Source organism: Salvelinus sp. IW2-2015, linkage group LG28 (genome assembly GCF_002910315.2).
Source record: "Salvelinus sp. IW2-2015 linkage group LG28, ASM291031v2, whole genome shotgun sequence".
Taxonomy (NCBI): domain Eukaryota; kingdom Metazoa; phylum Chordata; class Actinopteri; order Salmoniformes; family Salmonidae; genus Salvelinus; species Salvelinus sp. IW2-2015.
In genome coordinates, this window is record NC_036868.1 from 29,269,915 (window position 1) to 29,285,901 (window position 15,987).

General features: G+C 43.9%; 1 protein-coding gene across 1 annotated transcript in view; it reads right to left on the bottom strand.

Annotated features, from left to right (window-relative positions):
• The window catches only part of LOC111954041 (estrogen receptor-like), a 29,088-nt gene extending 13,480 nt beyond the window's left edge, over positions 1 to 15,608 (bottom strand). The window contains exons 1-6 of the mRNA XM_023973541.2: positions 15,552 to 15,608; positions 13,262 to 13,985; positions 10,231 to 10,475; positions 6,376 to 6,492; positions 4,156 to 4,337; positions 3,777 to 3,930 (exon numbers count right to left, since the gene is read on the bottom strand). Of these exons, the coding sequence (XP_023829309.1) occupies positions 3,777 to 3,930; positions 4,156 to 4,337; positions 6,376 to 6,492; positions 10,231 to 10,475; positions 13,262 to 13,539 (976 nt within the window). The 5' untranslated portion in view covers positions 13,540 to 13,985; positions 15,552 to 15,608. The remainder of the gene's footprint in view (positions 1 to 3,776; positions 3,931 to 4,155; positions 4,338 to 6,375; positions 6,493 to 10,230; positions 10,476 to 13,261; positions 13,986 to 15,551) is intronic.
• Between the last annotated feature and the right edge of the window lie 379 nt (positions 15,609 to 15,987).

A 15,987-nucleotide genomic window follows, 5' to 3' on the forward strand; every position in this document is an offset into this window, starting at 1 on the left:
ATGTGCAAGACAACGCAGGAGTGGCTTCAGGACAAGTCTCTGAATGTCTTGTGTGCCCAGCCAGAGCCCGGACTTGAACGCAATCAAACATCTCTGAAGAGACTGAAATAACTGTGGCAGCAACACTCCCCATCCAACCTGACAGAACTTGAACAGGATCTGCAGAGAAGAATGGGTGAAACTCCCTAATATAATTCCAAGCTTGTAGCGTCATACCCAAGAAGACCAGATGCTGTAATCACTGCCAAGTGTCTGTCAACAAAGTACTGATTAAAGGTCTGAATACTTATGTAAATGTGATATTTCTGTTTTTTTGTTTTAATTCTCTAGGGTAGGGGGCAGCATTTTCACGTTTGGATGAAAGCATACCCAAATTCAACAGCCAGCTACTCATCCCCAGGAGATAGATATGTCATATTATTAGTATATTTGGATAGAAACCCTCTGAAGTTTCTAAACTGTTTGAATTATGTCTGTGAGTATAACAGAACTTATTTAGCAGGCGAAACCCCGAGGACAAACCAATTCAGATTTGTATTTTTTTGAGGTCACTGTCTTTCAATGGAGTTCATTGGGAAACCAGATTTCTAAGCAAATTGCTTGCAGTTTCCTACGGCTTTCACTGGATGTCAACATTCCTGAGAAATAGGTTGAGGTTATTCCTTGTGTAATGAAGAAATAGGCCGCATCTTGAAGTTGAGGTCACTCAGTGGTGTCCTGTTTGATTGAAGGCATGTCAGAAGGCATGCTACATTTAGTTTCATCCCTGTATTGAACACGGACATCCCGTCTTCAATTTTATCGATTATTAACGTTAAAAAAACCTAAAGTTGTATTACAAAAGTAGTTCGAAATTTTTTGGCCAAGTTTAACAAGTAACTTTGAGATATTTTGTCGTCACGTTTGAGCAAGTTTGGGAACCTGTGTTTTTCTGGACTCAAACGCGCCAAATAAATGGACATTTTGGAATATATATCAACGGAATTAATCTGAGCAAAAGGAACCATTTGTGATGTGTTATGGGACATATTGGAGTGCCAACAACAGAAGCTCGTCAAAGTAAGGCATGAATTATATTTTTACTTCTGCGTTTTGTGTCGCGCCTGCAGGGTTGGAATATGCTTCTCTCGTTTGTTTACTATTGTGCTATACTCAGATAATAGCATTCGTATGCTTTCGCCGAAAAGCCTATTTTGAATTCTGACATGTTGGCTGATTACACACCAGTGTAGCTTTAATTTGGTATCTTTCATGTGTGATTTATAAAGTTTGATTTTATAGTATTTTTCATAGCAATTAATTTGAATATGGCTCTGCATTTGCTCAGGATTTTTGCCAAGTGGGACAGTAGCGTTCTGCCTAAACTTTGTGGATATATATACATGTATTGTGTAACATGAAGTCCTATGAGTGTCATCTGATGAAGATCATCAGAGTAGTGGATGAATTTATCTCTCTTAGCTGGAAAAATGGCTGGCTTTTTCTGTGACTTGGCTCATACCTAACATAATCGTTTGGTGTACTTTCGTCGTAAAACTTTTTGAAATCGGACACTTTGGGGCTGGATATTTTTACAACAAGTGTAGCTTTAGAAATGGTGTAAAATACTTGTATGTTCTGGGAATTTAAATTTATGGGATTTCTGTTGTGTTTGAATTTGGGCGCCTGCTAGTTTCACTGGCTGTTGACGAGGTGACGCGTACCGTCCCACTACCCTAATAAATTAGCAAACATTTCTAAAACCTGTTTTTGCTGTCAATTTGGGGTATTGTTGTGTAGGTTGATGCAGGGGAAAAAACGATTTAATCAATTTTTAGAAAATAGTACGTAACAAAGGAAAAAGTCAAGGTGTTTGAATACTTTCCAAAGGTATGTATAATGATGTGTACAAGGCTTTAAAAGTACTCATTATCTCTCTATCCTCTTTCTTCTTCACACAACACACACACACACGAACACACGACACACAACAACACCACACACACACCACACCACATACACACCACACAACAACACACACACACACACACACACCACACACACACACACAACACTAACACACACACACACACACACACACACACACACACAGAGAGAGAGAGTAGACCCCTACGCAATCTAGACTACAGCCTCATACGACTGCTTACACCACTTTACCTTCCTGTGGTGGCAGCCTTGTATGGCAGTGACCGGCTGCTGAGGTTGACATACACACTGGGACATTACGGATTATAGTCTGATGCTACAGTCACCATCTCAAAAGGCTGTTTGTGCAAACACACTGCTACCCATCATGGGCCGACACACAACGCTCCCGCGACACTGTTAAGTACAACACTTATGTATGATGTGTCCCAGTGTGCGTCGACATAAGAACCCGAAAGACAAGTTCTTAGGGTCTTTAGCCAGTAATTGGATTATTGAATAGACAGCCTGGTTGTGTGATGAAGGGACCCCATGCCAGGCCAGCAAAGGATTGCAGATCAGGACATTTCACAATGGCATTTATGTGCAAGGTTGTAATAATTTAATGCCATAGCATTTACTACCTAAGAATTCAGATCAGAGAAGAAAACGTTATCCTGGAAAAATACAAACTATTGCCACAGCTAATATACATATTGATCTGATTCAACTAGAGGCATTCAAACAGGGTCCAGTCACCACAAATTAAAGTAAAATATCACTTCAAAATTACTTTGCGTTTGCAGTGTGGTGGGAGCTCCTATCCTTGAATGACAGATTTACTATTACTGGTAATGTGACATCTTAAAGTGGTGATGATAAGTGGTAATTGTATGGTTGAATGGGTTTATATATGGTTTGACCGCAGTTGACGCGTGTCTCGTACTGGAGCTTGTTCCAGAGCTGTCTCTCTGACCAGGTGCGCTGCTTTGAGGTTCCTGGCTGAGGTCTGATGATGGACTCATTTGGGAGTCCATCCCGCACGCCCTGGGAAACTAATCTTCGCCAAGAGCCTGAAGTCTGACAGGTGGGTACAACACACACCCTAAAAATATTATGTACCAGAAATCCATCTAAATTGTAGTATGTCCTTTCGTCTTGTCGTGTACCTTACTAAGGCCGATGTCACAATTAGTCTATTATGATATTCCCTGGGAAAGGAAACGACACTCGTTCACACTGCACAAGCCCCATCACTCACTACGTTGGCAAGGGCAGTGACAACATGTAATCAAAAGATGGACCTGGAAAGGAATCTGCGTAACAGCAGAGAGAAAGGGGGGAGATGGAGAGATGGAAAGAGAGGGAGAGGAGCAAGAGAGGGCGTATTTTTAGCACAGCTCGACACAATCCTGTCTCTGAGCGCTACGGAAAATTCCTTCGACCTCATGGCTTGGTTTTTGCTCTGACATGCACGGTCAACTGTGGGACCTTAAATAGACAGGTGTGTGCCTTTCCAAATCATGTCCAATCAATTGAATTGACCACAGGTGGACTCCAATCAAGCTGTAGAAACATCTAAAGGATGATCAATGGAAACAGGATGCACCTGAACTCAATTTCGAGTCTCATATCAAAGGGTCTGAATACTTATGTAAATAACGTATTTATTTTTTATTTACATTTGCAAAATTATCTAAAAACCTGTTTTCGCTTTGTCATTATGGGCTATTGTGTGCAGATTGCTGAGGAAAACTGATCACTTAATGCATTTCAGAATAAGGCTGTAACGTAACAATGTGGAAAAAGTCAAGGGGTCTCAATACTTTCCGAAGGCACTGTATATTTTCTGTGCCGTGTTAGGTTCTTGCCTGGTATTTTCTTAGCCCAGGCGATCATGTGCACCAGCTCCTTGTCAGCCATGCTGGTGAGCAGGGTCATCATGGTGATCTCTGTGTAGGGACGGCCCAACTGCTGACTAGAACACAGGGCTGGAGGCTCCGCACCCTGCAGCAGGAACACCACCTGGGGGAGGAGAGCAGGAAGTCCGGCACCGCGCATTTAATTCCAATTTTACCTGTGATTATGATTGCTAGCGAGTAAGATACTAATCCTGGTACTTTGTTTGTTACTTTGTGTTTCAACTTACATATTAATTTGTATTAACTGAATTGTTTAGGACTGTTTGCTAAATGAAAGTGGCTACATTGGAGATGTATGAAATGGAGGAAGCCAGTGAAATGTTCAGACCTGTTCAGGAGGCATGGCGATCTTGAGCCGCCCTTCTCCTCCTCCTCCACCACCGAAGCTGCTGTTCCTGCTACTATCCTGAGGGGGCGCTTTGCTGTGCTCCTGGACACTGTTGTCACCAGCAGGGCCACCACGCCTCTTATCCCTCTGGAGAACCCGCCCACCGCGGTCCTTTCGCAAGCCTGGGGTTTAGAGTAGAGTAGAGTTAGTAACGAACACACGCGCGTGCACACACACGTACACTGCTCAAAAAAATAAAGGGAACACTAAAATAACACATCCTAGATCTGAATGAATGAAATATTCTTATTAAATACTTTTTTCTTTACATAGTTGAATGTGCTGACAACAAAATCGAACAAAAATGATCAATGGAAATCAAATTTATCAACCCATGGAGGTCTGGATTTGGAGTCACACTCAAAATTAAAGTGGAAAACCACACTACAGGCTGATCCAACTTTGATGTAATGTCCTTAAAACAAGTCAAAATGAGGCTCAGTAGTGTGTGTGTGGCCTCCACGTGCCTGTATGACCTCCCTACAACGCCTGGACATGCTCCTGATGAGGTGGCGGATGGTCTCCTGAAGGATCTCCTCCCAGACCTGGACTAAGGCATCCCCCAACTCCTGGACAGTCTGTGGTGCAACGTGGCGTTGGTGGATGGAGCGAGACATGATGTCCCAGATGTGCTCAATTGGATTCAGGTCTGGGGAACGGGCGAGCCAGTCCATAGCATCAATGCCTTCCTCTTGCAGGAACTGCTGACACACTCCAGCCACATGAGGTCTAGCATTGTCTTGCATTAGGAGGAACCCAGGGCCAACCGCACCAGCATATGGTCTCACAAGGGGTCTGAGGATCTCATCTCGGTATCTAATGGCAGTCAGGCTACCTCTGGCGAGCACATGGAGGGCTTTGCGGCCCCCCAAAGAAATGCCACCCCACACCATGACTGACCCACCGCCAAACCGGTCATGCTGGAGGATGTTGCAGGCAGCAGAACGTTCTCCATGGCGTCTCCAGACTCTGTCACGTCTGTACCCATGTGCTCAGTGTGAACCTGCTTTCATCTGTGAAGAGCACAGGGCGCCAGTGGCGAATTTGCCAATCTTGGTGTTCTCTGGCAAATGCCAAACGTCCTGCACGGTGTTGGGCTGTAAGCACAACCCCACCTGTGGACGCTCGGGCCTCATACCACCCTCATGGAGTCTGTTTCTGACCGTTTGAGCAGACACATGCACATTGTGGGCCTGCTGGAGGTCATTTTGCAGGGCTCTGGCAGTGCTCCTCCTTGCACAAAGGCGGAGGTAGCGTCCTCTCTGCTGGGTTGTTGCCCTCCCTACGGCCTCCTCCACATCTCCTGATGTACTGCCTGTCTCCTGGTAGCGCCTCCATGCTCTGGACACTACGCTGACAGACACAGCAAACCTTCTTGCCACAGCTCGCATTATGTGCCATCCTGGATGAGCTGCACTACCTGAGCCACTTGTGTGGGTTGTAGACTCCGTCTCATGCTACACTACATAGAGTGAAAGCACCGCCAGCATTCAAAAGTGACCAAAACATCAGCCAGGAAGCATAGGAACTGAAAGTGGTCTGTGGTCACCACCTGCAGAACCACTCCTTTATTGGGGTGTCTTGCTAATTGCCTATAATTTCCACCTGTGTTCTATTCCATTTGCACAACAGCATGTGAAATGTATGTCAATTCAGTGTTGCTTCCTAAGTGGACAGTTTGATTTCACAGAAGTGTGATTGACTTGGAGTTACATTGTGTTGTTTAAGTGTTCCCTTTATTTTTTTGAGCAGTGTATATATATATACACACACACACAACCATGCACACACTTATCTCGCTATTTACACTCTTGCTTCCACGTATAACTTCATATCCTTTCCTTGCTGTAGAATTTCGCTGTGTGTGTGTATGGATGGGTGTGTGTGTGTGTGCATTCATGAAGTATGAAAACAAAACTGTGGGTGTGTAGGCTACTAATCAATCCTTTACATCCATCAGAGAAAAGTGGTTCAAGGCCATGGTAAAATATGTCTCTATTTTATCTGCACACAATGCTCAGCCACACACCGCCTGTCCTTTCAGCATCAAGCAGTCTTAACTAATACTAACCTTTTCACACTACTGAGGCAAGCCAAACCAAACTGTAAGTTGTGTGTGTGCGGGCACACACGTGAACACCACTGTGTTCCCTTGCTCACCTCCTTTCATCATGCCCACTTCGTAACACTTTCTGAGGCGGCACGCCTGGCAGCTCTTCCTACGGTTCCTGTCGATGGTACACTGGTTGGTCGCAGGGCACATGTAGTCATTGTGACCTGGAAGAAAACTTTATTGTGATCCAATCACTGGGACTGGCACCCAGGTTGAGGCTATTTGACAGAGAGGAACACTCTATACCTCTTTTTCATATCTCTCTGGCATAGAGTGAATTCAAATGTAGTATCTACAATGTTTTATTACCATGAAACTACTGTGTTCTGATTATGTGTCTTTTGTTGTGTGATGTCCACCCCCACGAAACGTCATGAAATGTAATTTTATTAAGATTCCTCTGCCGTACAAGGTAAAATTAACTCCGCTCCCTAGGATCGCCTATTCAACGTTGAAAGAACATTAGAATATGGTTTTACAACATGCTCTATTTCAGTAATAATGAAAACTGTCCACGTCTATGGCACAATACCTACTATACAAGACACTTGCAAAAAAAGCTACAGACTCTCATTCAGATATGAAAGGAACATTATATTTTCCCTTAATTCAGGTCGTTCTGTTCTCTTTGATTAGTTCCTTCTCTACACCCAGTGTACCTTTAGCAATATCACTAAAGTGGTACTGGTAAATGACAGTTAAACTTCGATGGTCGTCTCTCCGTAAGTGGTTTGAAGCTGGCTGGGAACCAGGAACAATTAACAGCCAATGTCAAGGTTGGTTTCTCYATAATATTCATGTGCCCACACCTTCTGCACAACTTATGATAACAGCTGAAAATGACAGTCAGTAGGTACCAGTCAGACCTTAGATAAGTCACTCTCTCAACACACACAAACACACACAAGCACGCATGTGCCCTAAACCTCTGCACAACTTATAATGAGAGCTGAAAATGAGCAGCTTGGCGTTTTTGGTCATAAATCTTGTTCTTGAGGCAGCCCTACAGAGTGGTCACTAGCTGACACAGCCACAAAGTCATACAATCAGATTTTAAACCTAACCACGCTGCTAACCCTAAGCCTTAAATGAAGACCAAAAAGCAAAATTTRCCCCTATATATTTTTATAATATAGCCAATTTTGAAATCGCTCAGTTCTGCCTCCAGGACAAGACTGATGGGGGAAAAAAACATCAACCTGCTAAAAATGACAGTGGGTGCCAGCAATGTTCCCTCTCGTGTTCCCTCTCGGGACTGAGCAAATGTCAGGTCTGCTGAGTACGAACTTGACCGTTGTGAAAATTCTGTYCAACTTCCAGCATGCGTTTACTGTTAACATTTAGGCTGTACCCCCTTTAAGTTCCAGTTTTAACAGTGGCCATGTGGGCTACTTTGGCTATTTAATCACAATGTAGGCCTACCAGAGTGGCCTACCATCAAAAACAATGAAGAAAATGCATTGCATAACATTTTAACAGGGAAATAGCTGTTCTATCATTCAGCCTACAGTAGCAGCCAATGTGTTCAATGTAGGCCTACATTTCATGAGACMTTTGAAAAAAACATGCAGGGCTTGACATTAACCTGTTTTTCCACTTGTCCTTGAGACAAGTGACTTAAAATCTATTGTGTTGTTTGATGCAWGAAACCACTTTACAAAAGATTATTCTCATACCATTATTACAGATAATCAGACAGATTATGCTACCCTCTGCCTATTTAGGTTATTAAAAGCTCCTTACCTGACTAGCTTTTTAAAGATGTCTAGAAATMTACACATTTRGTGCTCTTGTAGGAAGCAACCAGTCCCCTATCACTGACTACAAATTATCTATAACTGGGCTAATAACTCACTAACTAGAAAAGGATATGAACAAAATGTGSACACGTGGCTACAAGCAGCTCTCCCTTTGATCTCAAAACGAGCACATCTAGTCACGACTGCTCATGCTGTAAACACAATCCAGTTCAACGTAAATGGCACAGATCCATATATGGTWWTGGTACATTTGCATATAGGCCTACTGCAGCTCTGATAGTTTATGCAGCACCGGTCTGTGTAGAGTACGGGCTGAGTCGTGCARGTCAATGCAATAGAATCCTACTCCGATGCGTTCTGCCTACAACAGAATCTGTTGCATAGTTCATTTTGTTTCGGTATGTTGCATTGAAAGTGGCTAATATTGCGTTGATTTAATCACATGTGCCACAGTAAAGGGAAACATTTATAATGTTAACAGGAAAAACTCAAACAGTGATCACCAACCTTTTCTGAGTCAAGATCACTTTGAGTCAAAATGCAAGCAGCGATCTAACGGTCAGATTTTTTTTAACATGACTTAAAAAACGTAAGCCTATGCAACATTAACCAATTAAAAACAGGACTGTAGCAATGAGGTTTGTGCAGTAAGCTATAGGCCCAATACATTATCAACGCATATTAGCTTTGCTTGAATTGCCCTGKCAATTGTTGTTCGGGCCATTTATWAAAATTATATTTTAAATAATATAAACTTGAGCTAGGCTATATGATCACACTGGTAATAGATCTGTTGTTGTATTACTTGTGAGGCACAGCTGAGTGAGCATACATTTAAGTAATTTGCTTTTTCTTTTTATTTTACTGGGCTGCTGGTGCCTCCATCTCATGGTCAGTATTCAGCGGAGGGAGAGAGCAGCAGACTGAGSGTCCGCCTCTCAACATCCCTCCGCTCTTCCTTTCCACTGACACTGACCAAAAAGGGACCCGAAACTCGAGTCGCACCGCATTATTTWTGCCTCTTGCACAAATTCATATTGTTACTCCTATGGGAAAAAATGTATATTCCTCGATGTTACAAAAGACCCACYCAGCTAATAATTACAACGCAAGCCTATAGTTTCACTTTCCTACTCATTTATTACTGCTGCAGTGCTCGTCYTAGCCCTGTATATAGGAAGAACGCGCATTGTATGTCTTATCAAAGTGTTGACAGTGCCGAGTAAGAACTTAAACATGAACTCACCACAGGAGGTTGGTGGCACCTTAATTGGGGAGGATGGGCTCATTGTAATGGTTGGAGCAGAATTCTTGGAATGGTATCAAATACATCAAACACATGTTTTTCATGTGTTTGATGCCATTCCATTCACTCCGTTCCAGCCATTATTTCTAGCCGTCCTCACCTCAGCCTGCACTGGGACTCACTCATAAAAACAGCAGCTCTTTGCTGTATTCGTTAATAGTCTCTCTGTAGTCATGGTTTAAAACGTTTTGAAATCTCACAGTATCAATGTTGCTGTGGCTTTCTTTTATGTCTGCTACATTACTGCAGACACGGTCATCTGAGCCATCCAGTTGGCAAGCGGTAGCCCTATAGTACACTTGATTTTCTCTCTGGGCACGCCGGGAAGGCAGAGTTTGTACCTTCAAACACATGAAATGGTTCAAAATGGCAACAGTTTGCCTACCCAGCACACAGGGCAGCTGAATCGGGTACACCTACTGGCAACAGCCTGAAACAAATAAAAATTAGTTTTTTTACAGAAATGTTTGGCGATCGACTAGGAATGCCTTGGAGATCAACGTGACCACTGCTCTAGAAAGCTGAGTGAAGTTCAATAACGTGCTTCTCTCTGTGGGCTGATATTTCTGCAGGGCAGTGCCGGACAAGCTTCGTGGGGCTACTGCTCGCGCACCGCTTAGAGGGAACATTGGGTGCCAGTCAGATGAGTTACCTTTAATAGAGTACAGTGCTGAATGGGGAATTACGTGGTATTTTTGTGGCACCCTTATTGCTAAGAGGGCTTAGATATGAATTTTAAAAGTTTGGTCGTGAGTGCGTCTTCTGATACAGTGAATAGAAGGAGTTAAATGTTTTAAAGTGAAGTGGGATATAGTGGTAGGGGATGAGAGGCTTACCTTGGATGCTCCTTTTGAAGAAGGCTTTGCAGCCCTCGCAGGACCAAACTCCGTAGTGATACCCAGAGGCATAGTCACTGCAGACCACACAGTACCTAGTCTCCTTGGCCATCTCAAACACTCCGACCCCTGGCCCTGAACCTGAGCCTGACACTGACTCCGCCACAGTGTAAGGCTCCTGCCTGTCGGAGGTGCTGCTGAGCTCCTCCTGGGACACTGAGTGCTGATTGGCTACCACACTCGACCTGCAACACAGGGTTGGTCAGGATGGACAGATGATTGGCTTTTCTGGGATGAATCAACCTGGAGTTGTTCTTTGTGAAATTATTTTCAAGATGGCGTSACAAAAAACTTTTGCATACTCATTGATTCAAAATGTGACTTTTGGGCTACAAAAATGTGCTGGTTCTCTTTGAAAACATATTCCTCTGATGACCTCTGCCTCAGTTTCGATTTAAGTGCTTTCAAAACTTGAAATGACCAACATCAGTTCCTCTGATAGAAAATCTCACAAGTCAAACAAAGATATTTTCTCATTCAATAAAGAGAGCTGTAAGAGAGGTGACTACATTTCATTTGACTAATTTAGCAGGCGCTGTTATCCAGAGCGACTTACAGTTAGAGCATTCATCTTAAGATTCTGTAGCTAGGTGAGAACTGCATCACAGTCGTGTTCATGTACATTTTTCCTCACTTAAGAAGTTCAGCAAAGTTAGTGCTAGTAGGAAAACAGAAGTACATGTTAAATTCATACAACGGGGGTGGGGATAAGGGATGTCTTATTTAAGATACTCTTTGAAGAGGTAGGGATTCAGACCTACTGTCCTAGCTTCAGGGGGAAGCTCATTCCACCTTTGGGGTGCCAGGACAGAGAAGACGTTCGACTGGGCTAAGAGGGCGCTGACCCCCTGTAGGGGTGGGACGGCCCGGAGACCAAAGGTGGAAGAACGGAGTGCTCGGTGTTGGGGTGTAGGGTTTGAGCATAGCCTGAAGGTAGGGAGGGGCAGTTCCCCTTGCTGCTCCGTTGGCAAGCACCATGGTCTTGTAGTGGATGCAAGCTTTGACTGGAAGCCAGTGGAGTGTGCGGAGGAGAGGGGTGCCATGGGKGAACTTGGGAAGGTTGAACACTAAGTGGGCTGCGTCGTTCTGGATAAATTCCAGGSGTTTGATGGAACAGACGGGGAGCCCAYCCAACAGAGATGCAGTAGAACAGACGGGAGATGACAAGTACCGCTTCCTGTGTGAAAAGTCCGTACTCTATGGATGTTGTAGAGCATGAGCTTCCAGAAGCGAGTCACTGCTTTGATGTTTTCAGAGAATGACAGGGTGTTGTCCAGGGTCACTAAAGTTGTTGGCACTTTGGGAAGTTGACATCGTAGAGTTGTCAACTGTGATAGAGGTCTTGGAGCGGGCAGGCCTTCCCCAGGAGGAATAGAAGCTTRGTCTTGTTGAGGTTGACAACACCATCGAGCCCCTCAATCCCTCAAGCCAAMTTTTGCTAACAGCAGCAACTTGGATTCATCTACTATCCCCCCAGGAACTAAATCTGTCTCCACCTCATTCAGGGAATGAACTGTACGTGTGTACTTTTGTTGTTCTTACATATTGTTCTTTTCTCAAGGTCTCCAGCAAAGTCGGTAATCTGAGCAATTAGAGCTCCGTAGCTAAGGCTTTTCAACAGCCTAAATATTTCCCTTCTGATAATGAATGTTTTACTTTTAAATGAAACTAACCCAGTACAGTACTGTCACATATAATGAGCATAATACCCTGCTTTGAGGACAAAACATTATTGAAAAGGTGAAGTCCTGAGTACATGTTTAGTTTTAAAGTATTTATTTTGTCTGACTGTCATTGTTTGTCAGACTACCTAGAGGATGCTAGAGAAACAAAAGTACACTGAGACAAATAACAAAATGTGATCACAGGAAGACAAATACATATTGTTAATGTGGAGTAAGGACAGTCAAATAATTGAAGCGAACAATTAGAACAAGACTAAACCTAAACTCAATCTATGTCAATCAATGTAGACTATCACTCTATTTCTCTCCAAGCAATCATATCATATGGGACAGAGCATTTCTTTATTGAAATGCTCTGTGACAYTTACATAATTAGTGGTCTGGTGAAGAAGAAAAAAAACAAAGGGACACAGTAGCTGTTGAACGACACTACATAGTCAGCAACACACTGTCCAAACAACACTGCTAAAACTAACATCACAAGAGTTAACACTAACTCTAACGAACATTCAGATCAAATGGAGTGGAATAGGGTCACTGATCTCACTCTCTCTTACACATTACTTACAAGGGCTTGTAAGTACGTCTAACACATCATTGTGATCTCTACAGCGCTGTTGGATMGTCGTCATTGACCTTGCGTAGGCTTAAACACTGGTATACACTGATTTATATGGCCAGATTGGGTAAAATGCCATTTTATCCCTGTTCTTTTTTAGTCAGGTCGGTAAATAAATATAAATTATGGTCCCATTCTCATTTGCTTCTAACAGTACCAAAAATTAGAACAGGTCATGGTAGAAATAGTTTCAGTTACTTAGCTCCGTGGTCCTGGAATTCTCTCCTGAACATTTTAAAATTTGATGATCTAGTTTCGTTGGTGGAGTTTAAACACTTGATCGGTGTATATAATCATAGAAGAGTGTAATTGTCTTTAGGCCAGCTGTTTTTAGTCAAGACTTTCGTGTTTTTAACGCCAAATGTTTTGTGTACTGTATGTGTGTTTATAGTTTTGTTTAATGTTGTGTTAGTGTATGTAAGTTGTTTTGTCTGAAACGGTTGTTCCCACTGCTGCTATTGGACCAGGTCTCTCTTGGAAAAGAGGTGTTATCTCAATGAGAAAAACCTGTATAAATAAAGTTAAAACACTGTTGTATTTTGGCGCATGTGACAAATAAAATGTGATTTGATCACCTAGGTACAGTACAGCTATCCGAGCCACACACATTCAGCCAGATAATTAACTCTTGCCACCCATAAGGGTCAAAGACAGTTATATCTCTCACCTGTTTACGGGTGTGGAGGATATCTCCAGGTAGAAAGACTGGCTGGGGAGGCTGGGGAGGCTGGTGTGTCGGAGGAAGGGGCTGAGCTGGGGAGTGGAGGGCACAAACAGAAGGGACTGCAGGCTGTCGTCCAAGGGGGGTCCATGGGCATCCAGGGATGCGGTGGAGGAACTGTAGAGGGGGGCCAGGCCAGGGGCATGGGCAGTGTAGTCATACACTCCCTCCAGGTAGTCGATGGCGGCTGCCCCTCCACCCCCACGGGTCTCCTCAGGGTACATGTCACTGTAGGGAGTGAGCGGTGGCTGCGGCGAGAGTTTCCGGGGGGAGATGGCTAGGCTCTCCAGGGTTGCTTAGGATCTGAGAGGAGCTCCGCAAGGTTTGGAGGTCTGCGCCTGGGTCTGTCTGACCAGCATCACACTCACAGAACAACAGCACTGATAACCAGTATGATTTAGACTGGCTCACTAAGGGGTGGGAGGGGAGAGGTGCTCTGTTTTGCATCTCTTTTTTTCCTCCTCTCTCTCCGTCTCTTGCCCTGTTCTTCAATGTGTGCCAAACAACTCAATACAGGCTGTTGCGATGAAGAGGATAGGGAGTGGGGATCACTGTGTTCTCTCTCCCTCCCTCTTTCCCTCCCAGCTTCRGGCTAGACACACAGACCCCCKAAAAAATCCTACCTCGCTCCTTCCATCGAGCTGCAGAGCTTTTCTCTCTATTCCCTTAACTAAGAGGGATAGAGGAAAGGAGAAAAAGAGAATGACAGAGGGAGAGAGTATAAGAAGGAAAGAAACAGGCAGTCATTCCAAGAACTCCCCTGTCCTTTCATTTTTCTAAAACGCCAGCTTTTTTCCCATGAAAAGCTTTTAGCAGACACAGCTTTTCACCCTGGTGTGATTTCCTCTCTGAATGCTTAAGTCAGTTAGTTTATACACTATATAGAACATCTGATTCCAAAATCATGGTCATTAATATGGAGTTGGTCCCCCCTTTGCTGCTATAACAGCCTCCACTCTTCTTGGGAAGGCTTTCCACTAGATGTTGGAACATTGCTACGTGGACTTTCATTCAGCCAGAAGATTATTAGTGAGGTCAGGCACTGATGTTGAGCGATTAGGCCTGGCTCGCAATCAGCCTTCCAATTCACCCCAAAGTTGTTTGATGGGGTTGAGGCCAGGGCTACGTGCAGGCCAGTCAAGTTCTTCCACACTGATCTCGACAAACCATTTCTTTATTGACCACGCTTTGTGCATGGGGGCATTGTGTTGCTGAAACATGAAAGGGCCTTCCCCTAACTGTTGCCACAAAGTTGGAAGCACAGAATTGTCTAGAATGTCATTGTATGATGTAGCGTTAAGATGTCCKTTCACTGGAACTAAGGAGCCTGAACCATGAAAAAAACGCCCCATTATTCTTTCTCCACCAAACMTTACAGTTGTCACTACGCAGTCGGGCAGGTGGTGTTCTCCTGGCATCCGCCAAACCCAGATTCGTCCATCGGGCAGCCAGATGGTGAAGCGTGATTCATCACTCCAGAGATTGTGTTTCCACTGCTCCAGAGTCCAATGGCCCAATGACACTTGGCATTGCACATGGTGATCTTAGGCTTGTATGTGGCTGCTCGACCATGGAAACTCATTTCATTAAGCTCCCGATGAACAGTTCTTGTGCTGATGTTGCGTCCAGAGGCAGTTTGGAACACAATAGTACGTGTTGCAACCAAGGACAGACGATTTTTACARGTTACGCGCTTCAGCACTCGGCGGTCTCCTTCTGTGAGCTTGTGTGGTCTACCACTTCGCGGCTGAGCTGTTGCTGCTCTGAGACGCTTCTACTTCACAATAACATCCCTTACAGTTGACCGGGGCAGCTCTGGTGGGCTGACTTGTTGGAAAGGTGGCATCCTATGACTGTGCCACGTAGAAAGTCACTGAGCCCATTCTACTGCCAATGTTTGTCTATGGAGATTGCATGTCCGTGTGCTCGATTGTATACACCTGTCAGCAACGGGTGTGGCTGAAATAGCCAAATCCACTAACTTGAAGGGGTGTCCACATACTTTTGTATATGTAGTGTATGTAGGTACTGCAGTCGCCCAGAATACCACTCCTTTCTGACACTGACTTCAAGTCAAATCATTATTGAATGTGCCTATCACGGGACTGACTTACTTGCAAATCTGAGAAATATACTCAAGGCAAAATGACACAAAACTAATCCACAAGTAGGAAGCTATAAAATAGGAACCATTTACACTTAAATATGTACAAAGATACCATATATATACACTTACCTTCATGTCGTTATGGATCAATCTTCAGCTCTTCCTTTGGGTCTAATCATGAGCATTGTTGTGTAGCGACGCCAGATCTCAGAAAGACAGGAGAAAGCGAGATGAGAAAGGGAAGGAACAGTCCTCCTCCCCTTTCTCATCTCGCGTTCTCCTATCTTTCTGAGATCTGGCGTCGCTACACAATGAGAACAAGAGATAGGTAGGTAAAAATACAAAAGAGAAACAAATGAAAGATACACCATCGATATCGATGTGGCTGCTTCTCTAGAGCAGGTCACCATAACACAGCAAACAGAATGGGAGGTCAACACTCTCTTCTGATGCCAGCATTATGCAACTCTCAGTGGGGAAACGATAAGTGGATATAGACAAATCAGGCAACTTGTGTTAAAAACATTTTTTTACAGAAAAACATACAGCACCATTGCAGTAAGAT